General features: G+C 36.6%; 1 protein-coding gene across 1 annotated transcript in view; it reads left to right on the forward strand.

The window, feature by feature from the left end:
* LOC123531023 (titin-like) overlaps window positions 1-19,546 on the forward strand; it is a 33,784-nt gene extending 14,238 nt beyond the window's left edge. The window contains exon 1 of the mRNA XM_053517532.1: window positions 1-19,546. This exon is cut by the window's left edge and continues 14,238 nt beyond it. Coding sequence (XP_053373507.1) covers window positions 1-17,407 — 17,407 coding nt within the window. The 3' untranslated portion in view covers window positions 17,408-19,546.
* The last annotated feature ends 5,893 nt before the right edge of the window (window positions 19,547-25,439 follow it).

Genomic DNA, 25,439 nt, shown 5'->3' on the forward strand with positions numbered 1-25,439 from the left:
GATAGTTATGTCTGAAGAAACACCATTACAGAAACCAGATATTACAATTGAAACAGCAGAGGAAACGATTGTAAAAAGTGCTCAAGAAGAAGAGTCTATGTCGAAAAGCGGAGTCGACATCCCTGAGGAGGTGGGAATTATACCAGTAGTTGAAGTATCGGAAGATAAACCCGTTGCAGAAATAAGTGAAGCAGAAACTGAAGACAGAGCAACAGAGGACATACCAAAAGAAGATTTAGAAGACCAAGCATCTCCTGTGACATCAGAAGAAGTAGTGCCAGAGGAGAAAGCTATAGAACAATCACCTGTGTCAATAATGGAAGAAGAAAAATTGGAAGACAAATCAGAAAACAACTCGTTTGTACATGAAACTACTGGGAAAAAGACTGACGAAAACATAAATATAACTTTTGATGAAGCTTCACCTGGCGTTGACAGTTCTGAAGATACTCGATCTGTTGAAATATCGCTCGATAAAACTGAAAGTGAAATGCTAAAAGAAATATCAGAGGAACAGTTGTCTGAAACAAAACCTGTAGTTGAAGAAAGTAAGACGGAAAAGTCCGAAGAATCACTGGCGGAAACAAAAGAAGAAGAAATTTCTAAAGAGAAATCTACAGAAATATTTGGTACTGTTATATTAAGTGCTGAAGAAGTCACAACAGAAAAATCTACCGAGAAAGAATCAGAAGTGCGCACAGACGAAACATCAGAGAAAGATGTTGAAACCTTGAAAGTAAAAGAAGATGTAGAAGAGCGTGAGGAACTCGCAGTAGGAGAAATATCACCGGAAGAAGTCGAAGATAAACTGAAACGTTCTAAGTCGGAAGCAGATCTGAGTGTTCATAAAACTACGGCCGGCGAAAGTGAGGTGAAAACTTTTGAAGAATCAAAAGAAGAAAGGATAGATATTCCAGAAGAAACGCCGGTAGAGAAATCGGATATTGCAATTGAAAAAGCAGAGGAAACGATTGTAAAAAGTACTGAAGAAGCGGAGTCTGCGTTGAAAAGCGATGTCGACATCACTGACGATATGGAAATTACACCAGTAGTTGAAATACCGGAAGATAAACCCGTTGAAGAAATAAGTGAAGCAGGAACTGAAGAAAGAGCAACAGAGGACATACCAAAAGAAGACTTAGAAGACCAAGCATCTCCTGTTACATCAGAAGAAGTAGTGTGTGAGGAGAAACCTATAGAACAATCATCTGAGTCATTAAAAGTAGAAGAAAAAATAGAAGACAAATCAGAAAACAACTCGTTTGTACATGAAACTACAGAGGAAAAGGCTGACGAAAGCATAAATATAATTTTAGATGAAGCTTCACCTGGCGTTGATATTTTTGAAGATGCTCGATCTGTTGAAATACCGCTCGATAAAACTGAAAGTGAAATGCCAAAGGAAATCTCAAAGGAACAATTGTCTGAAACAAAACCCGTAGTTGAAGAAGGTAAGACGGAAAATTCCGAAGAATCACTGGCAGAAACAAAAGAAGAAGAAATTTCTCAAGAAAGATCTACTGAAATTTCGGGAACTGTTGTTTCAAATGCTGAAGAAGATACAACCAAAAATTCTATCGAGAAAGAATCAGAAGTGCGCACAGACGAAACAACTGAGGAAGATGTTGAAATATTGAAAGTAAAAGAAGATGTAGAACAGCGTGAGGAACTTGCAATAGGAGAAATATCACCGGAAGAAGTTGGAGATGAACTGAAATATTCTAAGTCGGAAGAAGATCTGAGTGTTCATCAAACTACGGCCGACGAAAGTGAGGCGAAATCTACTGAAGAATCAAAAGAAGAAAAGATAGATATTCCTGAAAAAACGCCGGTAGAGACCCCGGATATTGCAGCTGAAACAGCAGAGGAAATGATTGTTAAAAGTGCTCAAGAAGAGGAGTCTGTGTCGAAAAGCAGAGTCGACATCACTGACGATGCGGAAATAAAACGAGTAGTTGAAGGATCGGAAAATAAACCTGTTGTGGAAACAGATGAAGCAGAAACTGAAGGAAAAGCAGCAGATGACTTACCAGAAGAAGACTCCAAAGACCAATTATTACCTGTGACACCAGAAGAAGCAGTGTCTGAGGAGAAACCTATAGAACAATCAGCTGAATCATTAAAAGAAGAAGAAAAAGTAGAAAACAAATCAGATAACAACTCGTTTGTACATGAAACTACAGAGAAAAAGGCTAACGAAAGCATAAATAAAATTTTAGATGAAGCTTCATCTGGCGTTGGCAGTTTTGAAGATGCTCGATCTGTTGAATTATCGCTCGATAAAACTGAAAGTGAAATGCCAAAGGAAATGACAGAGGAACAACTGTCTGAAACAACACCTGTAGTTGAAGAAGGTAAGACGGAAAAGTCCGAAGAATCACTGGCGGAAACAAAAGAAGAAGAAATTTCTCAAGAAAGATCTACTGAAATTTCGGGTACTGTTATTTCAATTACTGAAGAAGATACAACAGTAAAATCTATCGAGAAAGAATCCGAAGTGCGCACAGACGAAACAACTGAGGAAGATGTTGAAACATTGAAAGTAAAAGAAGATGTAGAACAGCGTGAGGAACTCGCAATAGGACAAATATCATCGGAAGAAGTTGGAGATGAACTGAAACATTCTAAGTCGGAAGAAGATCTGAGTGTTCATCAAACTACGGCCGACGAAAGTGAGGCGAAAACTATTGAAGAATCAAAAGAAGAAAAGATATATATTTCTGAAGAAACGCCGGTAAAGACCCCGGATATTGCAATTCAAACAGCAGAGGAAATGATTGTAAAAAGTGCTCAAGAAGAGGATTCTGTGTCGGAAACCAGAGTCGACATCACTGACGATGTAGAAATTAAACCAGTAGTTGAAGTATCGGAAGATAAACCTATTGAGGAAACAGATAAAGCAGAAACTGAAGTAAAAGCAGCAGAGGACATACCAAAAGAAGACTCCAAAGACCAAGCATCACCTGTGACATCAGAAGAAGTAGTGTCTGAGGAGAAAGCTATAGAACAATCAGCTGAGTCATTAAAAGAAGAAGAAAAAATAGAAGACAAATCAGAAAACAACTCGTTTGTACATGAAACTACAGAGAAAAAGGCTGACGAAAGCATAAATATAAATTTAGATGAAGCTTCACCTGACGTTGATATTTTTGAAGATGCTCGATCTGTTGAAAAACCGCTCGATAAAACTGAAAGTGAAATGCCAAAGGAAATCTCAAAGGAACAGTTGTCTGAAACAAAACCCGTAGTTGAAGAAGGTAAGACGGAAACGTCCGAAGAATCACTGGCGGAAACAAAAGAAGAAGAAATTTCTCAAGAAAGATCTACTGAAATTTCGGGAACTGTTGTTTCAAATGCTGAAGAAGATACAACCAAAAATTCTATCGAGAAAGAATCAGAAGTGCGCACAGACGAAACAACTGAGGAAGATGTTGAAATATTGAAAGTAAAAGAAGATGTAGAACAGCGTGAGGAACTTGCAATAGGAGAAATATCACCGAAAGAAGTCGGAGATGAACTGAAATATTCTAAGTCGGAAGAAGATCTGAGTGTTCATCAAACTACGGCCGACGAAAGTGAGGCGAAAACTAATGAAGAATCAAAAGAAGAAAAGATATATATTTCTGAAGAAATGCCGGTAGAGACACCGGATATTGCAACTGAAACAGCAGAGGAAATGATTGAAAAAATTGCTGAAGAAGAGGATTCTGTGTCGGAAACCAGAGTCGACATCACTGACGATGCGGAAATAAAACCAGTAGTTGAAGTATCGGAAAAAAAACCTGTTGTGGAAACAGATGAAGCAGAAACTGAAGGAAAAGCAGCAGATGACTTACCAGAAGAAGACTCCAAAGACCAATTATTACCTGTGACACCAGAAGAAGCAGTGTCTGAGGAGAAACCTATAGAACAATCAGCTGAATCATTAAAAGAAGAAGAGAAAGTAGAAAACAAATCAGATAACAACTCGTTTGTACATGAAACTACAAAGAAAAAGGCTGACGAAAGCATAAATAAAATTTTAGATGAAGCTTCATCTGGCGTTGGCAGTTTTGAAGATGCTCGATCTGTTGAATTATCGCTCGATAAAACTGAAAGTGAAATGCCAAAGGAAATGACAGAGGAACAACTGTCTGAAACAGCACCTGTAGTTGAAGAAGGTAAGACGGAAAAGTCCGAAGAATCACTGGCGGAAACAAAAGAAGAAGAAATTTCTCAAGAAAGATCTACTGAAATTTCGGGTACTGTTATTTCAATTGCTGAAGAAGATACAACAGTAAAATCTATCGAGAAAGAATCCGAAGTGCGCACAGACGAAACAACTGAGGAAGATGTTGAAACATTGAAAGTAAAAGAAGATGTAGAACAGCGTGAGGAACTCGCAATAGGAGAAATATCACCGGAAGAAGTCGGAGATGAACTGAAACATTCTAAGTCGGAAGAAGATCTGAGTGTTCATCAAACTACGGCCGACGAAAGTGAGGCGAAAACTATTGAAGAATCAAAAGAAGAAAAGATAGATATTCCTGAAGAAACGCCGGTAAAGACCCCGGATATTGCAATTGAAACAGCAGAGGAAATGATTGTAAAAAGTGCTCAAGAAGAGGAGTCTGTGTCGAAAAGCAGAGTCGACATCACTGACGATGTGGAAATTAAACCAGTAGTTGAAGTATCGGAAGATAAACCTGTTGAGGAAACAGATGAAGCAGAAACTGAAGGAAAAGCAGCAGAGGACATACCAGAAGAAGACTCCAAAGACCAAGCATCACCTGTGACATCAGAAGAAGTAGTGTCTGCGGAGAAAGCTATAGGACAATCACCTGAGTCAATAATAGAAGAAGAAACATTGAAAGACAAATCAGAAAACAACTCGTTTGTACATGAAGGTACTGAGAAAATGACTGACGAAAGAATAGATATAATTTTTGATGAAGCTTCACCTGGCGTTGACAGTTCTGAAGATGCTCGATCTGTTGAAATATTGCTCGATAAAACTGAAAGTGATGTGCTGAAGGAAATGTCAGGGAAACAATTGTCTGAAACAAAACCTGTAGTAGAAGAAAGTAAGACGGAAACGTCCGAAGAATCACTTGCGGAAATAAAAGAAGAAGAAATTTCTCAGGAAAACTCTACAGAAATATCGGGTACTGTTATTTCAAGTGCTGAAGAAGACATAACAGAAAAATCTACCGAGAAAGAATCAGAAGTGCGCACAGACGAAACAACTGAGGAAGATGTTGAATCCTTGAAAGTAAAAGAAGATGTAGAACAGCGTGAGGAACTCACAGTAGGAGAAATATCACCGGAAGAAGTCGAAGATAAACTGAAACATTCTAAGTCGGAAGAAGATCTGAGCGTTCATCAAACTACGGCCGACGAATGTGAGGCGGAAACTATTGAAGAATCAAAAGAAGAAAGGATAAATATTCCAGAAGAAATGCCGGTGGAGAAATCGGATATTGCAATGGAAAAAGCAGAGGAAACGATTGTAAAAAGTGCTCAGGAAGCGGAGTCTGCGTTGAAAAGCGGTGTCCACATCACTGACGAAGTGGCAATTAAACCAGTAGTTAAAGTACCGGAAGATAAACCCGTTGAAGAAGCAAATAAAGCAGAAACTGAAGAAGAAGCAACAAAGGACGTACCAGAAGAAGACTCAGAAGACCAAGCATCTCCTGTGACATCAGAAGAAGTAGTGTCTGAGGAGAAACCTATAGAACAATCAGCTGAGTCATTAAAAGAAGAAGAAAAAATAGAAGACAAATTAGAAAACAACTCGTTTGTACATGAAACTACAGAGAAAAAGGCTGACGAAAGCATAAAAATAATATTTGATGAAGCTTCACCTGGCGTTGATATTTCTGAAGATGCTCGATCTGTTGAAATATCGCTCGATAAAACTGAAAGTGAAATGCCAAAGAAAAAGTCAGAGGAACAACTATCTATAACAAAACCTTTAGCTGAAGATGGTAAGACGGAAAAGTCCAAAGAATCACTGGCGGAAACAAAAAAAGAAGATATTTCTCAAGAAAGATCTGCTGAAATTTCGGGTACTGTTATTTCAAATACTGAAGAAGATACAACAGGAAAATCTATCGAGAAAGAATCAGAAGTGCGCACAGACGAAACAACTGAGGAAGATGTTGAAACATTGAAAGTAAAAGAAGATGTAGAACAGCGTGAGGAATTCGAAATAGGAGAAATATCACCGGAAGAAGTCAGAGATGAACTGAAACATTCTAAGTCTGATGAAGATCTGAGTGTTCATCAAACTACGGCCGACGAAAGTGAGGCGAAAACTATTGAAGAATCAAAAGAAGAAAAGATAGATATTCCTGAAGAAACGCCGATAGAGGCCCCGGATATTGCAATTCAAACAGCAGAGGAAATGATTGTAAAAAGTGCTCAGGAAGAGGAGTCTGTGTCGAAAAGCAGAGTCGACTTCACTGACGATGTGGACATTAAACCAGTAGTTGAAGTATCGGAAGATAAACCTGTCAACAAAACAGATGAAACAGAAACTGAAGGAAAAGCAGCAGAGGACATACCAGAAGAAGACTCCAAAGTCCAAGCATCACCTATGACATCAGAAGAAGTAGTGTCTGCGGAGAAAGCTATAGAACAATCACCTGAGTCAATAATAGAAGAAGAAACATTGAAAGACAAATCAGAAAACAACTCGTTTGTACATGAAAGTACTGAGAAAATGACTGACGAAAGAATAGATATAATTTTTGTTGAAGCTTCACCTGGCGTTAATAGTTCTGAAGATGCTCGATCTGTTGAAATATCGCTCGATAAAACTGAAAGTGATGTGCTGGAGGAAATGTCAGGGGAACAATTGTCTGAAACAAAACCTGTAGTAGAAGACAGTAAAACGGAAACGTCCGAAGAATCACTGGCGGAAAAAAAAGAAGAAGAAATTTCTCAGGAAAAATTTCCAGAAATATCGGGTACTGTTATTTCAAGTGCTGAAGAAGACATAACAGAAAAATCTACCGAGAAAGAATCAGAAGTGCGCACAGACGAAACATCTGAGGAAGATGTTGAATCCTTGAAAGTAAAAGAAGATGTAGAACAGCTTGAGGAACTCGCAGTAGGAGAAATATCACCGGATGAAGTCGAAGATAAACTGAAACGTTCTAGGTCGGAAGAAGATCTGAGTGTTCATCAAACTACGACCGACGAATGTGAGGCGGAAACTATTGAAGAATCAAAAGAAGAAAGGATAGATATTCCAGAAGAAATGCCGGTGGAGAAATCGGATATTGCAATGGAAAAAGCAGAGGAAACGATTGTAAAAAGTGCTCAAGAAGCGGAGTCTGCGTTGAAAAGCGGTGTCCCCATCACTGACGAAGTGGAAATTAAACCAGTAGTTAAAGTACCGGAAGATAAACCCGTTGAAGAATCAAATGCAGCAGAAACTGAAGAAAAAGCAACAAAGGACGTACCAGAAAAAGACTCAGAAGAACAATCATCTCCTGTGACATCAGAAGTGGTGTGTGAGGAGAAACCTATAGAGCAATCAGCTGAGTCATTAAAAGAAGAAGAAAAAATAGAAGACAAATTAGAAAACAACTCATTTGTACATGAAACTACAGAGAAAAGGGCTGACGAAAGCATAAATATAATATTTGATGAAGCTTCACCTGGCGTTGACATTTCTGAAGATGCTCGATCTGTTGAAATATTGCTCGATAAAACTGAAAGTGAAATGCCAAAGGAAATGTCAGAGGAACAACTGTCTATAACAATACCTGTAGTTGAAGAAAGTAAGACGGAAAAGTCTGAAGAATCACTGGCGGAAACAAAAGAAGAAAAAATTTCTCAAGAAAGGTCTTCTGAAATTTCAGGTGCTGTTATTTCAAGTGCTGAAGAAGATACAACAGTAAAATCTATCGAGAAAGAATCAGAAGTGCGCACAGACGAAACAACTGAGGAAGATGTTGAAACATTGAAAGTAAAAAAAGATGTAAAACAGCGTGAGGAACTCGAAATAGGAGAAATATCGCCGGAAGAAGTCGGAGATGAACTGAAACATTCTAAGTCGGAAGAAGATCTGAGTGTTCATCAAACTACGGCCGACGAAAGTGAGGCGAAAACTATTGAAGAATCAAAAGAAGAAAGGATAGATATTCCAGAAGAAACGCCGGTAGAGAAATCGGATATTGCAATTGAAAAAGCAGAGGAAACGATTGTAAAAAGTGCTCAAGAAGCGGAGAAAAAAGCTGACGAAAGCATAAATATAATTTTAGATGAAGCTTCACCTGGCGTTGACAGTTCTGAAGATGCTCGATCTGTTGAAATATCGCTCGATAAAACTGAAAGTGAAATGCCAAAGGAAATGTCAGAGGAACAATTGTCTGAAGCAAAACCTGTAGTTGAAGAAGGTATGACGGAAAAGTCCGAAGAATCACTGGCAGAAACAAAAGAAGAAGAAATTTCTCAAGAAAGATCTACTGAAATTTCGGGTACTGTTATTTCAAGTGCTGAAGAAGATACAACAGAAAAATCTATCGAGAATGAATCAGAAGTGCACATAGACGAAATAACCGAGGAAGATATTGAAACATTGAAAGTAAAAGAAGATGTAGAAGAGCGTGAGGAACTCGCAATAGTTGAAATATCACCGGAAGAAGTCGGAGATGAACTGAAACATTCTAAGTCGGAAGAACATCTGAGTGTTCATCAAACTATAGCCGACGAAAGTGAGGCGAAAACTATTGAAGAATCAAAAGAAGAAAAGATATATATTTCTGAAGAAACGCCGGTAAAGACCCCGGATATTGCAATTCAAACAGCAGAGGAAATGATTGTAAAAAGTGCTCAAGAAGAGGAGTCTGTGTCGAAAAGTAGAATTGACATCACTGATGATGTGGAAATTAAACCAGTAATTGAAGTATCGGAATATAAACCTGTTGAGAAAACAGAAGAAGCAGGAACTGAAGGAAAAGCAGCAGAGGACATACCAGAAGAAGACTCCAATGACCAAGCATCACCTGTGACATCAGAAGATGTAGTGTCTGTAGAGAAAGCTATAGAACAACCACTTGAGTCAAAAATAGAAGAAGAAACATTGGAAGACAAATCAGAAAACAACTCGTTTGTACATGAAAATACTGAGAAAATGACTGACGAAAGAATAGATATAATTTCTGATAAAGCTTCATCTGGCGTTGACAGTTCTGAAGATTCTCGATTTGTTGAAATATCGCTCGATAAAACTGAAAGTGAAATGCCGAAGGAAATGTCGGAGGAACAATTGTCTGAAACAAAACCTGTAGTAGAAGAAAGTAATACGGAAACGTCCGAAGAATCAAAGGCTGAAACAAAAGAAGAAGAAATTTCTCAAGAAAGACCTACTGAAATTTCGGGTACTGTTATTTCAAGTGCTGAAGAAGACACAACAGAAAAATCTATCGAGAAAGAATCAGAAGTGCGCACAGACGAAACAACTGAGGTAGATGTTGAAACCTTGAAAGTAAAAGATGATGTAGAACAGCGTGAGGAACTCGCAGTAGGAGAAATATCACCGGAAGAAGTCGAAGATAAACTGAAACATTCTAAGTCGGAAGAAGATCTGAGTGTTCATAAAACTACGGCCGACGAAAGTGAGGCGAAAACTATTGAAGAATCACAAGAAGAAAGGATAGATATTCCAGAAGAAACGCCGGTAGAGAAATCGGATATTGCAATTGAAAAAGCAGAGGAAACGATTGTAAAAAGTGCTCAAGAAGCAGAGAAAAAAGCTGACGAAAGCATAAATATAATTTTAGATGAAGCTTCACCTGGCGTTGACTATTCTGAATATGCTCGATCTGTTGAAATATCGCCCGATAAAACTGATAGTGAAATGCCAAAGGAAATGTCAGAGGAACAATTGTCTGAAGCAAAACCTGTAGTTGAAGAAGGTATGACGGAAAAGTCCGAAGAATCACTGGCAGAAACAAAAGAAGAAGAAATTTCTCAAGAAAGATCTACTGAAATTTCGGGTACTGGTATTTCAAGTGCTGAAGAAGATACAACAGAAAAATCTATCGAGAAAGAATCAGAATTGCGCACAGACGAAATAACTGAGGAAGATGTTGAAACATTGAAAGTAAAAGATGTAGAACAGCGTGAGGAACTCGCAATAGGAGAAATATCACCGGAAGAAGTCGGAGATAAACTTAAACATTCTAAGTCGGAAGAAGATCTGAGTGTTCATAAAACTACGGCCGACGAAAGTGAGGCGAAAACTATTGAAAAATCAAAAGAAGAAAAGATAGATATTCCTGAAGAAACGCCGGTAAAGACACCGGATATTGCAATTGAAACAGCAGAGGATATGATTGTAAAAAATGCTCAAGAAGAGGAGTCTGTGTCGAAAAGCAGAGTCGACATCACTGATGATGTGGAAATTAAACCAGTAGTTGAAGTATCGGAAGATAAACCTATTGAGGAAACAGATGAAGCCGAAACTGAAGGAAAAGCAGCAGAGGACATACCAGAAGAAAACTCCAATGACCAAGCATCACCTGTGACATCAGAAGATGTAGTGTCTGCGGAGAAAGCTATGGAACAACCACCTGAGTCAATAATAGAAGAAAAAACATTGGAAGACAAATCAGAAAACAACTCGTTTATACATGAACGTACTAAGAAAATGACTGACGAAAGAATAGATATAATTTTTGATAAAGCTTCATCTGGCGTTGACAGTTCTGAAGATGCTCGATCTGTTGAAATATCGCTCGATAAAACTGAAAGTGAAGTGCCGAAGGAAATATCAGAGGAACAATTGTCTGAAACAAAACCTGTAGTAGAAGAAAGTAAGACGGAAACGTCCGAAGAATCACTGGCGGAAACAAAAGAAGAAGAAATTTCTCAAGAAAGATCTACAGAAATATCGGGTACTGTTATTTCAAGTGCTGAAGAAGATACAACAGAAAAATCTATCGAGAAAGAATCAGAAGTGCGCACAGACGAAACAACTGAGGAAGATGTTGAAACCTTGAAAGTAAAAGAAGATGTAGAAGAGCGTGAGGAACTCGCAGTAGGAGAAATATCACCGGAAGAAGTCGAAGATAAACTGAAACATTCTAAGTCGGAAGAAGATCTGAGTGTTCATAAAACTACGGCCGACGAAAGTGAGGCGAAAACTATTGAAGAATCAAAAGAAGAAAGAATAGATATTCCAGAAGAAACGCCGGTAGAGAAATCGGATATTGCAATTGAAAAAGCAGAGGAAACGATTGTAAAAAGTGCTCAAGAAGCGGAGAAAAAAGCTGACGAAAGCATAAATATAATTTTAGATGAAGTTTCACCTGGCGTTGACAGTTCTGAAGATGCTCGATCTGTTGAAATATCGCTCGATAAAACTGAAAGTGAAATGCCAAAGGAAATGTCAGAGGAACAATTGTCTGAAGCAAAACCTGTAGTTGAAGAAGGTATGACGGAAAAGTCCGAAGAATCACTGGCGGAAACAAAAGAAGAAGAAATTTCTCAAGAAAGATCTACTGAAATTTCGGGTACTGTTATTTCAAATGCTGAAGAAGATACAACAGAAAAATCTATCGAGAAAGAATCAGAAGTGCGCACAGACGAAACAACTGAGGAAGATGTTGAAACATTGAAATTAAAAGAAGATGTAGAACAGCGGGAAGAACTTGCAATAGGAGAAATGTCACCGGAAGAAGTCGGAGATAAACTGAAACATTCTAAGTCGGAAGAAGATCTGAGTGTTCATAAAACTACGGCCGACGAAAGTGAGGCGAAAACTATTGAAGAATCAAAAGAAGAAAAGATAGATATTCCTGAAGAAACGCCGGTAAAGACACCGGATATTGCAATTGAAACAGCAGAGGATATGATTGTAAAAAATGCTCAAGAAGAGGAGTCTGTGTCGAAAAGCAGAGTCGACATCACTGATGATGTGGAAATTAAACCAGTAGTTGAAGTATCGGAAGATAAACCTATTGAGGAAACAGATGAAGCCGAAACTGAAGGAAAAGCAGCAGAGGACATACCAGAAGAAGACTCCAAAGACCAAGCATCACCTGTGACATCAGAAGATGTAGTGTCTGCGGAGAAAGCTATAGAACAATCACCTGAGTCAATGATAGAAGAAGAAATGTGGGAAGACAACTCAGAAAACAACCCGGTTATACATGAAAGTACTGAGAAAATGACTGACGAAAGAATAGATATAATTTTTGATGAAGCTTCATCTGGCGTTGACAGTTCTGAAGATGCTCGATCTGTTGAAATATCACTCGATAAAACTGAAAGTGAAGTGCCGAAGGAAATGTCAGAGGAACAATTGTCTGAAACAAAACCTGTAGTAGAAGAAAGTAAGACGGAAACGTTCGAAGAATCACTGGCGGAAACAAAAGAAGAAGAAATTTCTCAAGAAAGATCTACTGAAATTTCGGGTACTGTTATTTCAAGTGCTGAAGAAGATACAACAGAAAAATCTATCGAGAAAGAATCAGAAGTGCGCACAGACGAAACCACTGAGGAAGATGTTAAAATATTTAAGGTAAAAGATGATACAGAACAGGGTGAGGAAACCGCAATAGAAGAAGTATCACAGGAAGAAACCGGAGAAAAAGTGCAACACTCCAAATTGGAAGAGAAACTTAGAGTTCATAAACCTACGGCCGACCAAAGTGAGGTGAAAACTACTGGAGACTCACAAGAAGAAATTAAAATCATTTCTAAAGAAACGCCAGTAGAGAAACCAGATATTGCAACAGAAACAGCAGTAGATGAGACGATTGTAGAAAGTGCTCAAAGAGAAGAATCCGCATCGAAAAGTGGAGTCGACATAACTGACGAAGTAAAAATTATATCAGTGGTTGAAGTAACAAAAGATAAACCTCTCGAAGAAACAAGCGATGGAGAAAAAGAAGAAAAAGGAACAAAGGATATAGCAAAAGAAATTTCTGATGACGAAGTATCTCTGGTTACATCTGAAGACGTAGTATCTGAGGAGAAACCTATGGAACAATCACCTGAGTCTATTATAAAGCAAGAAAAATTGCAAGACAAATCAGAAAACGAGTCGTTTGTACTTGAAACTACTGTGGAAAAGACTGACGAAAGCACACATTTAATTTTAGATAAAGCAGCATCTAGCGTTGTTAGCTCTGAAGAAGCTCGATCTGATAAAATATCGCTCGATAAAACTGAAAATGAAATGCCAAACGAAATGTCGGAGGAACATTTTCCTGAAAGAAAAGCTACTGTTGAAGAAAATAAGATGGAAATGTCTGACAGGCCACTTGAGAAGACAAAAGAGGACGAAATTTCTCAAGAAAAATCTACAGAACAATCGGATTCTGTTATTGGAAGTGCCGAAGAAGATACAACAGAAAAACCTTCTGAGAAAGAATCAGAAGAGCGCACAGGCAAAACCACTGAGGAAGATGTTGAAACATTAAAGGTAGAAGAAGATGTACAACAGCGGGAGGAAATCGGAATAGGAGAAGTATCACAGGAAGAAGTCGGATATGAAATGCAACGGTCTAAATCGGAAGAAGATCTGAGCGTTCATAAACCAGCGGCCGATGATAGTGAAGCAAGAACTTTAAAAGAAAGTAAAGAATTGAAAGAAGAAATCAAAGACGTTTCTGAAGAAATGCCAACAGAGAAATCGGATATTGCAACTCAAACATCAGATGAAGCGTTGGTGGCAAATGCTCAAGGAGAGGAATTTGCATTGAAAAGTGGAGTTCAAGAAACTAATGGGAAAAAAACTGACGAAAGCATGAGTATAATTTTAGATGAAGCTTCACCTGGTGTTTACATCTCTAAAGAAGCTCGATCTGTTGAAAAATCGCTCGATAAAACTAAAAGTGAAATGCCAAAGGAATTGTCGCAGGAACAGTTGTCTGAAACAAAACATATTGTTCAAGAAAGTGAGACTGAAACGTCTGAAGAATCACTAAAGAACACAAAAGAGAAAGATATTTCTCAAGAAAACATTACAGAAAAATTGGATTCCGTTATTGCATGTGCCGAAGACGACACAACAGAAAAGCCATCCGAGAAAGAGTCAGAAGTGCGCACATACGAAACCACTGAGAAAGATGTTGAATCATATAAAGTTGAAGAAGATATAGAACAGCGTGAGAAAAATGTAACAGGAGAGGTATCTCAGGATGAAACCGGACAAGAAATACAACAGTCTAAATCGGAAGAAGATCTGAGTGTTCATAAATCTACGGCCGATGAAAGTGAGGCGAGAACATTTAAAGAACTGAAAGAAGAAATCAAAGACTTTTCTGAAGAAATGCCAGTAGAGAAATCGGATATTGCAACGCAAAATTCAGATGAAGCGTTGGTGGAAAATGCTCAAGGAGAGAAATCTGCTTTAAAATGTGGAGTCGACATCACTGACGAAGTCGAAATTATACCGTTAGTTGAAGTATCGGAAGATAACCCTGTCCAAGAAACAAGCGAAGCAGAAAATGTAGAAAAAGCATCAAAGAATGTATTAAAAGAGAAATCAGAAGACCGAGTTTTTCCGGTGACATCTGAAGAAGAAGTATCTGAGGAAAAACCTATGACACAATCACCTGAGTCAGAAGAAAAATTGGAAGACAAATTAGAAAACAGCTCTTTTGTACATGAATCTTTTGGGGAAAAGACTGACGAACTGACAGATCTTATTTTAGATGAAACCGCACCTGAAGTTGACCTCTCTAAAGAAACTCGTTCTGTTGAAGTATCGCTCAATGAAACTGAAATGCTAAAGGGAATGTCGGAGGAGCTAACGACTGAAACAAAACCTTTTGTTGAAGAAAGTAAGACGGAAACGTGCGAAGAATCACTGGAGAAAACAAAAGAGGAGGAAATTTCTCAAATAAAAGCTACAGAAAAATCAGATACCGTTATTGCAAGTGCCGAGGATGACAAAACAGAAAAGACTTCCGATAAAGAATTAGAAGTGCGCACTGACGAATCAACTGAGGAAGATGTTGAAACATTTAAGGTAAAAGAAGTTGTAGAGCAGCCTGAGGAAATCACAGTACGAAAAATATCACAGGACGAAGTCGGACATGAAATGCAACAGCAACAGTCTAAATCGGAAGATCAAAGTGTTCATAAACATATGGCGGACGAAAGAGAGGAGAAAACTTTTCAAGAATCAAAACGAGAAATCAAAGTTGTTTCTGGAGAAACGCCAGTAGAGAAACCGGTTATTGCAACTGAAATAGCAGATGAAACGATTGTAGAAAATGCTCAAGAAGAGAAATGTGCATCAAAAAGTGGGGTCGACATCACTGACGAAGTAGAAATTATGTCGGTAGTTGAAGTATTGGAAGATAAACCTGTCGAAGAAGAAAGCGAAGCAGAAAATGTAGTAAGACCAACAGAAAACATAGCAAATGAGAAATCAAAAGACGAAGAATCACCGGTGACATCAGAAGAAATAGTATCCGAGAAGAAACCTATGGAACAAACACCTGAATCAAATATGGAACAAGAAAATTTGGAAGACAAATTAGAAAACAACAACTCAATTGTACATGAAACGGCTGAGGAAAAGACTGATGAAAGCATAAATATAATTTTACATAAAGCAGCATCTAGCATTGATATCTCTAAAGAAGCTCGATCTATTGAATTATCGCTTGATAAAACAGAAAATGAAATGCAAATGGAAACGTTGGAGGAACAATTGTCTGTTACAGAAGCTACTGTTGAAGAAAATAAGACGGAAACGTCCGACGAATCACTGCAGAAAACAAAAGACGAAGAAATTTCCCAAGACAAATCTACAGAAATATCGGGAACTGTTATTTCAAGTGCTGAAGAAGATACAACAGAAATGTCTTCTGAGAAAGAAACAGAAGTGCGTACATTCGAAACCACCGAGGAAGATGTTGAAAAAAATAAGGTAAAAGAAGATGTAGTACAGCGTGAGGAAATTGCAATAAAAGAAGTATCACAGGAAGAAACCAGACATGAAATGCAACAGTCTAAACAGGAAGAAAATCTGAGTGTTTATAAACCTACGGCCGACGAAAGTGAGGCGAAAGTATTTGAAGACTCACAAGAAGAAACATCAGAAGAGAAACCGGATATTGCAACTGAAACAGTGGAGGAAACAATAGTAGAATATGCTCAAGGAGAGAAATCTGCATTGGAAAGTGGAGTCGACATAAGTGACGAAGAGGAAATTAAGCCGGTAGTTGAAGTATCGGAAGATAAACCTGTCGAAGAAATAAGCGAAGCAGAAAATATAGAAAATGCAACAGAAAGTATACTTAAAGATGAAATAGAAAGTGAAATGCCAAAGGAAATATTGGGGGAACAGTTGGCTGAAACAAAACCTATCATTGAAGAAAAGAAGATGGAAACATCCGAAGAGTCACTGGAGGAAATGAAAGAGGAAGAAATTTCTAAAGAAAAATCAACAGAAAAATCGGACATTGTTATTGCAAGTGCTGAAGAAGACACAACAGAAAATGCTTCCGTAAAAGAATCAGACGTACGCACAGAAGAAATAACTAAAAAAGATGTTGAAACATTTAAGGTAACAGAAGATGTAGAACAGCATGAGGTAAACACAGCAGAAGAGATATCACAGGAAGAAACAGGACCTGAAATGCTACAGTCAAAATCGGAAGATGATAAGACTGATCATCAACCTTTTGCTGACGAAATTGTGGCGAAAACAATTGAAGACTCACAAGAAGAAATCAAAGTCGTTTCTGATGAAAAGCCAAAAGAGGAACCGGATTTTGCAAATAAAACAGCCGAGGAAACTCTTAAAGAAAATGTTTTCGTAGAGGAATCTACAATGATAAGTGGAGTCGACATCAGACAGGAAGCAAAATTTGTAGCAATACTTGAAACATCAGACGAAAAACATGTTGAAGAAGTAAGTGATGGAGAAACTGCAGAAGAAGCGACAAATAATATATCAAAAGAGGAATCAGAGTATACAGGCGAAACACCTCACCTAAAACCCAGTGAAGAACATGGAACTCTGCTTGAAAGAATAACGCCAAAACAAGGTGATCAGCAGTTGACAGCTAAACATGCTGACCACATGCAGCAAGACGAAAAGCATGCTAATACATTAAGTGATATTACGACTATAACAGACAGTACGGATGTAAGCAGTATGAATTTTACAACTCTTACAGACAGTCCAAGAAATATTTCCTATGAGGAGACACAAGACACTGCTAGATCACATGACACTTCTGATGATCTCACTAATGACAACACGTATTCTGATACATTTGAATCTCTCTCCGAAAGACAGACTACACTTGATACAGCCGATGAGACTGTGTCCAAACCAACCAAAGATCCGGTTGGAGCTAAAACATCACTTCATACTGACAATGATACTGCACAGAATCTAAGGAGATCTTCACTGTCAGACTTTGAAGATCTTCCTTTAGAATAAAACATGTGCTAGCTCGTGTCATGTTCTTTGAAACAAACTTCAAGACATTAAACATTAACGTAGAAGTTGTAAATCAACAATTATTGCAAAACGTCATCAAATATCTAATCATTCTCTAAGATGAATTATATTGTGTAGCATATAGATAGATAGATCAGTCTTTTATTGCTTTATAAGAAAAGTAGCATATTATAATACAAGCGTTATTACAAACATATGAAAAATGTGATTCGTATACAAGATGAAATTTACACATTGATGGTGAATCCATAATTATAGTTAATAACTTTGCATGATATAAGTATACATTTAAAACATTATATCTGATTTACAGTTATATACGAATTTTGTTTGTCAGTGTTCTACATTGGTATGAAACATTTCTGTATAAAGACTACAATGAACAATGTTGATGTATTATACTGTTGTTACTCATTACAAAGAACGCGGAGGCCAATGTACAATTACATCTTATTTATTATACACTATATGTACTGGTGCTCCCTGTTTAGCTTATGAAGCAAATTGTGATATAGTTTTTGTAAATTGCATTCTGTAGATTGCATTCAGTTACATGTCGATACTAATTTGCATTTTTCTTTCTTTCTTATAAGCTTCTGTCTTTATGTTTCATTGCACGTTTAAACAAATAAAGTAATTAATTCTAAATATATATTAAACTTTAATAAAGATTTGCTGGTTCTGTTTAAATGAAAATGAATCACGTGATCAATGGAGCCATGTCAACTCTGTACAACAACCACCTTGGCAAAAGAGGCTGCTGTTGTAAACTGTACTGACTCTCTCTTATTTCTCTGACATTTGTGTTTCTTTTTGTATATATTCTTGACAATTCATAGTATATTTCATAACTAAAATGAACATTCTATGTTATTGTGATTGGCAACAGAAGTGCTTTATGTTTAATTGTGTTTAGAAGAAAATGTGTTTACATGTACACACAGGAATGAGTGTTTACATATACATCAAATGCAAGAATTTATCATCAACCCGTATTCAAAGTTCAGAATTAATTGGTTTAAGAAAAGAAACAACAAAATTATTGGATCGTCATTTATATTATATATGCCCATATTCCTGTAAAATCATTGATTTTCGTTAGCAATGAAGACTGCAGATATTTTTGTGATAGACGATTGGTCATAAATGAAGATAACATAGGACTTTAGTCCAATGTTTATAAATTTTGCACCATTAACCCTATTAAATCACTTCCATTTATTTATGACGTAATTACTATTCTATCCATCCTGTAGTGTTTTGTTCCTACATTTCGTATTGTTGTAGATGAAAACGCTGAAAAAACACGATATTCGGCGAATCTGTAACTGCTTTTACTGATGATTTTACAGAAATGAAAATATTACTACATAATGAAAATATTACATATAGAAAACAGTATTACATACAGAGAACATTGTAACGGTCATGAACCAATTAAAAATACACAAAAAAATCTTTAAATTTACGTAAAGTATTTACATTTTATTTCATCATATAATCTTTATGGTCCTTAATCAATAAATGGGCGTTTCTTTCATGATATCATCAATAGTATAAAAAACTTTGGATCAATTTAGAAAACGGTGAGAAACATCATGTTGATAAATATATAGGTATATGTCAAATTATAGATACTGCATTTAAACACACTTCAAATATTACAGTCTGTCTAATACCCTTTGATTATTTTGTCGTTCCCTTTTGAAGTTATAAGATCTTTTTGTATTTTATATAATTATACAATATATAAAATTTAGATTACCTGTTAATACATTTGTTCTTTATATTTTGTGATGGTGATATTCCTATTTTTTGCATTTTTGTAAGTTTTTACATTTCTTTGATGAGATATAAATACTTTTCACTAATGACAATAACCGTCAATCATTTTTTCGCATATTTTACATTTTTAATTTGTATCATTATTTGGTATTGTACAAATGAAAGCTAGTCTTCGTGATTTAGGTAAATATTACACCATAATATAACGATCGTTACAAGGGATTACATTTGCTGTATATTACATGTATTGTATATAATAGACCGCCAAGTATGATTTTTTAAATTATCACTGTGTTATTTAATTGTTATGATTTGAATAAACCATGTTTATAAAAAAAAAGCCCTGTTGATTATCTTTTAGCTCTGTGAGCATCTTTTACATTGAATCAGATTGGAGTCATGTATATTTCAGTTAAGTTACCTGCAACTGCCATACTTATATCTACACTATAATCACTGTTAACAGCATTTCTAACATACTTGTATCTAACGTATAACCTCTACAGATTATGTCTGACAAACTTATATCTACAGTATAATCTCTCTAAACAACGTTTCAGGCACATCAACAGTATAACCTCTCTAAACAACATTTCAGGCAAATCTACAGTATAACCTCTCTAAACAACATCTCAGGCAAATCTACAGTATAACCTCTCTAAACAGGCAAATCTACAGTATAACCTCTCTAAACAACATCTCAGGCAAATCTACAGTATAACCTCTCTAAACAACATCTCAGGCAAATCTACAGTATAACCTCTCTAAACAACATCTCAGGCAAATCTACAGTATAACCTCTCTAAACAACATCTCAGGCAAATCTACAGTATAACCGCTCTAAACAACATCTCAGGCAAATCTACAGTATAACCGCTCTAAACAACATCTCAGGCAAATCTACAGTATAACCGCTCTAAACAACATCTCAGACAAATCTACAGTATAACCGCTCTAAACAACATTTCAGGCAAATCTGCAGTATAGCCTTTCTAAAAACAACATCTGCGTCAAATCTACAGTATAACCTCACTAAACAACATTTCAGAGAAATCTACAGTATAACCTCACTAAACACCATCTCAGACAAATCTACAGTATAACCTCACTAAACAACATTTCAGAGAAATCTACAGTATAATCTGTCTAAACAACATCTCAGACAAAAACCTCTCTAAACAACATTTCAGACAAATATACAGTATTACCTCTCTAAACAACATCTCAGACAAATCTACAGTATAACCTCTCTGAACAATATCCCAGACAAATCTACAGTATTACCTCTCTAAACAACATCTCAGACAAATCTACAGTATAACCGCTCTAAACAACATTTCAGACAAAAACCTCTCTAAACAACATCTCAGACAAATCTACAGTATAACCTCTCTAAACAACATTTCAGACAAAAACCTCTCTGAACAACATCCCAGACAAATCAACAGTTTTACCTCTCTAAACAACATCTCAGGCAAATCTGCAGTATAACCTCTCTGAACAACATCCCAGACAAATCTACAGTATTACCTCTCTAAACAACATCTCAGACAAATCTACAGTATAACCTATCTAAACAACATCTCAGACAAAAACCTCTCTAAACAACATCCCAGACAAATCTACAGTATAACCTCTCTGAACAACATCCAAGACAAATCTACAGTATTACCTCTCTAAACAACATCTCAGACAAATCTACAGTAAAACCGCTCTAAACAACATTTCAGACAAAAACCTCTCTAAACAACATCTCAGACAAATCTACAGTATAACCTCTCTAAACAACATTTCAGACAAAAACCTCTCTGAACAACATCTCAGACAAATCTACAGTATAACCGCTCTAAACAACATCTCAGACAAAAACATCTCTAAACAACATTTCAGACAAATCTACAGTATTACCTCTCTAAACAACATCTCAGACAAATCTACAGTATAACCTCTCTAAACAATATCCCAGACAAATCTACAGTATTACTTCTCTAAACAACATCTCAGACAAATCTACAGTATTACCTCTCTAAACAACATCTCAGACAAATCTACAGTATAACCTCTCTTAACAACATCCAAGGCAAATTTACAGTATAACCTCTCTTAACAACATATCAGACAAATCTACAGTATAACCTCCCTTAGCAAGATTTCAGGCAAATCTACAGTATAACCTCTCTTAACAACATCTCAGGCAAATCTACAGTATAACCTCTCTGAACAATATCTCAGAAAATTCTACAGTATAATCTCTCTTAACAACATCTCGGGGAAATCTACAGTATAGCCTCTCTTAACAACATCTCAGGCAAATCTACAGCATAACCTCTCTTAACAACATCTCGGGCAAATCTACAGTATAACTTCTGTAACCTCTCTTAACAACATCTCAGGCAAATCTACAGTATAACCTCTGTAAACAACATCTCAGGCAAATCTACAGTATAACCTCTCTGAACAACATTTCAGAAAATTCTACAGTATAACCTCTCTTAACAACATCTCAGGCAAATCTACAGTATAACCTCTCTGAACAACATCTCAGAAAATTCTGCAGTATAACCTCTCTTAACAACATCTCAGGCAAATCTACAGTATAAGCTCTCTAAACAACATCTCAGAAACTTCTACAGTATAATCTCTCTTAACAACATCTCAGGCAAATCTGCAGAATAACCTCTCTGAACAACATCCCAGACAAATCTACAGTATTACCTCTCTAAACAACATCTCAGACAAATCTACAGTATAACCGCTCTAAACAACATTTCAGACAAAACCTCTCTAAACAACATTTCAGACAAATCTACAGTATTACCTCTCTAAACAACATCTCAGACAAATCTACAGTATAACCTATCTTAACAACATCTCGGGCAAATCTACAGTATAACTTCTATAACCTCTCTTAACAACATCTCAGGCAAATCTACAGTATAGCCTCTGTAAACAACATCTCAGGCAAATCTACAGTATAACCTCTCTGAACAACATTTCAGAAAATGCTACAGTATAACCTCTCTTAACAACATCTCAGGCAAATCTACAGTATAACCTCTCTGAACAACATCTCAGAAAATTCTGCAGTATAACCTCTCTTAGCACATCTGAGGCAAATCTACAGTATAAGCTCTCTAAACAACATCTCAGAAACTTCTACAGTATAACCTCTCTAAACAACATCTCAGGCAAATCTGAAGTATAACCTCTCTGAACAAGATCCCAGACAAATCTACAGTATTACCTCTCTAAACAACATCTCAGACAAATCTACAGTATAACCGCTCTAAACAACATTTCAGACAAAAACCTCTCTAAACAACATTTCAGACAAATCTACAGAATTACCTCTCTAAACAACATCTCAGGCAAATCTGCAGTATAACCTCTCTGAACAACATCCCAGACAAATCTACAGTATTACCTCTCTAAACAACATCTCAGACAAATCTACAGTATAACCGCTCTAAACAACATCTCAGACAAAAACCTCTCTAAACAACATTTCAGACAAATCTACAGTATTACCTTTCTAAACAACATCTCAGACAAATCTACAGTATAACCTCTCTGAACAACATCCCAGACAAATCTACAGTATTACCTCTCTAAACAACATCTCAGACAAATCTACAGTATAACTGCTCTAAACAACATTTCAGACAAAAACCTCTCTAAACAACATTTCAGACAAATCTATAGTATTACCTCTCTAAACAACATCTCAGGCAAATCTACAGTATAACCTCTCTGAACAACATCCCAGACAAATCTACAGTATAACTTCTCTGAACAACATCTCAGACAAATCTACAGTATTACCTCTCTAAACAACATCTCAGACAAATCTACAGTATAACCGCTCTGAACAACATCCCAGACAAATCTACAGTGTTACCTCTCTAAACAACATCTCAGGCAAATCTACAGTATAACCGCTCTAAACAACATTTCAGACAAAAACCTCTCTAAACAACATCTCAGACAAATCTACAGTATAACCTCTCTAAACAACATTTCAGACAAAGACCTCTCTGAACAACATCCAAGACAAATCTACAGTATTAACTCTCTAAACAACATCTCAGGCAAATCTGCGGTATAACCTCTCTGAACAACATCCCAGACAAATCTACAGTATTACCTCTCTAAACAACATCTCAGACAAATCTACAGTATAACCGCTCTAAACAACATCTCAGACAAAAACCTCTCTAAATAACATTTCAGACAAATCTACAGTATTACCTCTCTAAACAACATCTCAGACAAATCTACAGTATAACCTCTCTGAACAATATCCCAGACAAATCTACAGTATTACCTCTCTAAACAACATCTCAGACAAATCTACAGTATAACCGCTCTAAACAACATTTTAGACAAAAAACCCTCTAAGCAACATCTCAGAAAAATCTACAGTATAACCTCTCTAAACAACATTTCAGACAAAATCCTCTCTGAACAACATCCCAGGCAAATCTACTGTATTACCTCTCTGAACAACATCTCAGACAAATCTACAGTATAACCTATCTAAACAACATCTCAGACAAAAACCTCTCTAAACAACATCCCAGACAAATCTACAGTATACCCTCTCTTAACAACATTTCAGACAAATCTACAGTATTACCTCTCTAAACAACATCTCAGACAAATCTACAGTATAACCGCTCTAAACAACATTTCAGACAAAAACCTCTCTAAACAGCATCTCAGACAAATATAAATAAAATACTCTCTATACTACATTTTCAGACAAAAACCTCTCTGAACAACATCACAACAAATCACAGTATAACCCTCTAAACAATCATCTCAGACAAAAACCTCTCTAAACAAACATTTCAGAGAAATCTACAGTATTACCTCTCTAAACAACATCTCAGACAAATCTACAGTATAACTCTCTGAACAATATCCCAGACAAATCTACAGTATTACCTCTCTAAACAACATCTCAGACAAATCTACAGTATAACCGCTCTAAACAACATTTCAGACAAAAACCTCTCTAGACAACATTTCAGACAAATCTACAGTATTACCTCTCAACAGCATCTCAGGCAAATCTACAGTATAACTCCTGAACAACATCCCAGACAAATCTACAGTATAACCTCTCTGAACAACATCTCAGACAAATCTACAGTATTACCTCTCTAAACAACATCTCAGACAAATCTACAGTATAACCTCTCTGAACAACATCCAGACAAATCTACAGTATTACCTCTCTAAACAAACTCTCAGCACAAATCACAGTATAACCGCTCTAAACATCATTTCAGACAAAAACCTCTCTAAACACATCTCAGGCAAATCTACAGTATAAACCTCTCTAAACAACATTTCAGACAAAAACCTCTCTGAACACATCCTAGACAAATATTACAGTATTACCTCTCGAACAACATCTCAGACAAATTTACAGTATAACCTATCTAAACAAACATTTCAGACAAAAACCTCTCTAAACAACATCTCAGGCAAATCTACAGTATAACCTCTCTGCAACAACATCCCGACAAATCAACAGTATAACCTTCATGAACAACATCTCAGACAAATCTTCAGTATACTCTCTAAACAACATCCCAGACAAATCTACAGTATTACCTTCTAAACACATCTAGGCCAATTTCACAGTTAAAACCGCTTAAACAACATTTCAGACAAAAACCTCTCTAAACAACATCTCAGGAAATCTACAGTATAACCTCTCTAAACAACATTTCAGACAAAGACCTCTCATGAACAACATCCAAGACAAATTCTACAGTTTTTAATCTCTAAAACACTGTCAGGCAAATCTGCAGTATAACCTCTCTGAACAACATCCCAGACAAATCTACAGTATTACTCTCTAAACAACATCTCAGACAAATCTACAGTATAACCGCTCTAACAACATCTCAGACAAAACCTCTCTAATAACATTTCAGACAAATTCTACAGTATATTACCTCTCTAAACAACAATTCAACAATTCTACAGTATAACCTCTCTGAACAATATCCCAGACAAATCTACAGTATTACCTCTCTAAACAACATCTCAGACAATCTACAGTATAACCGCTCTAAACAACATTTTAGACAAAAAACCCTCTAAGCAACATCTCAGAAAAATCTACAGTATAACCTCTCTAAACAACATTTCAGACAAAATCCTCTCTGAACAACATCCAGGCAAATCTACTGTATTAAACCTCTCTGAACAA

This window comes from Mercenaria mercenaria, chromosome 11 (genome assembly GCF_021730395.1).
Source record: "Mercenaria mercenaria strain notata chromosome 11, MADL_Memer_1, whole genome shotgun sequence".
Classification (NCBI taxonomy): Eukaryota; Metazoa; Mollusca; class Bivalvia; order Venerida; family Veneridae; genus Mercenaria; species Mercenaria mercenaria.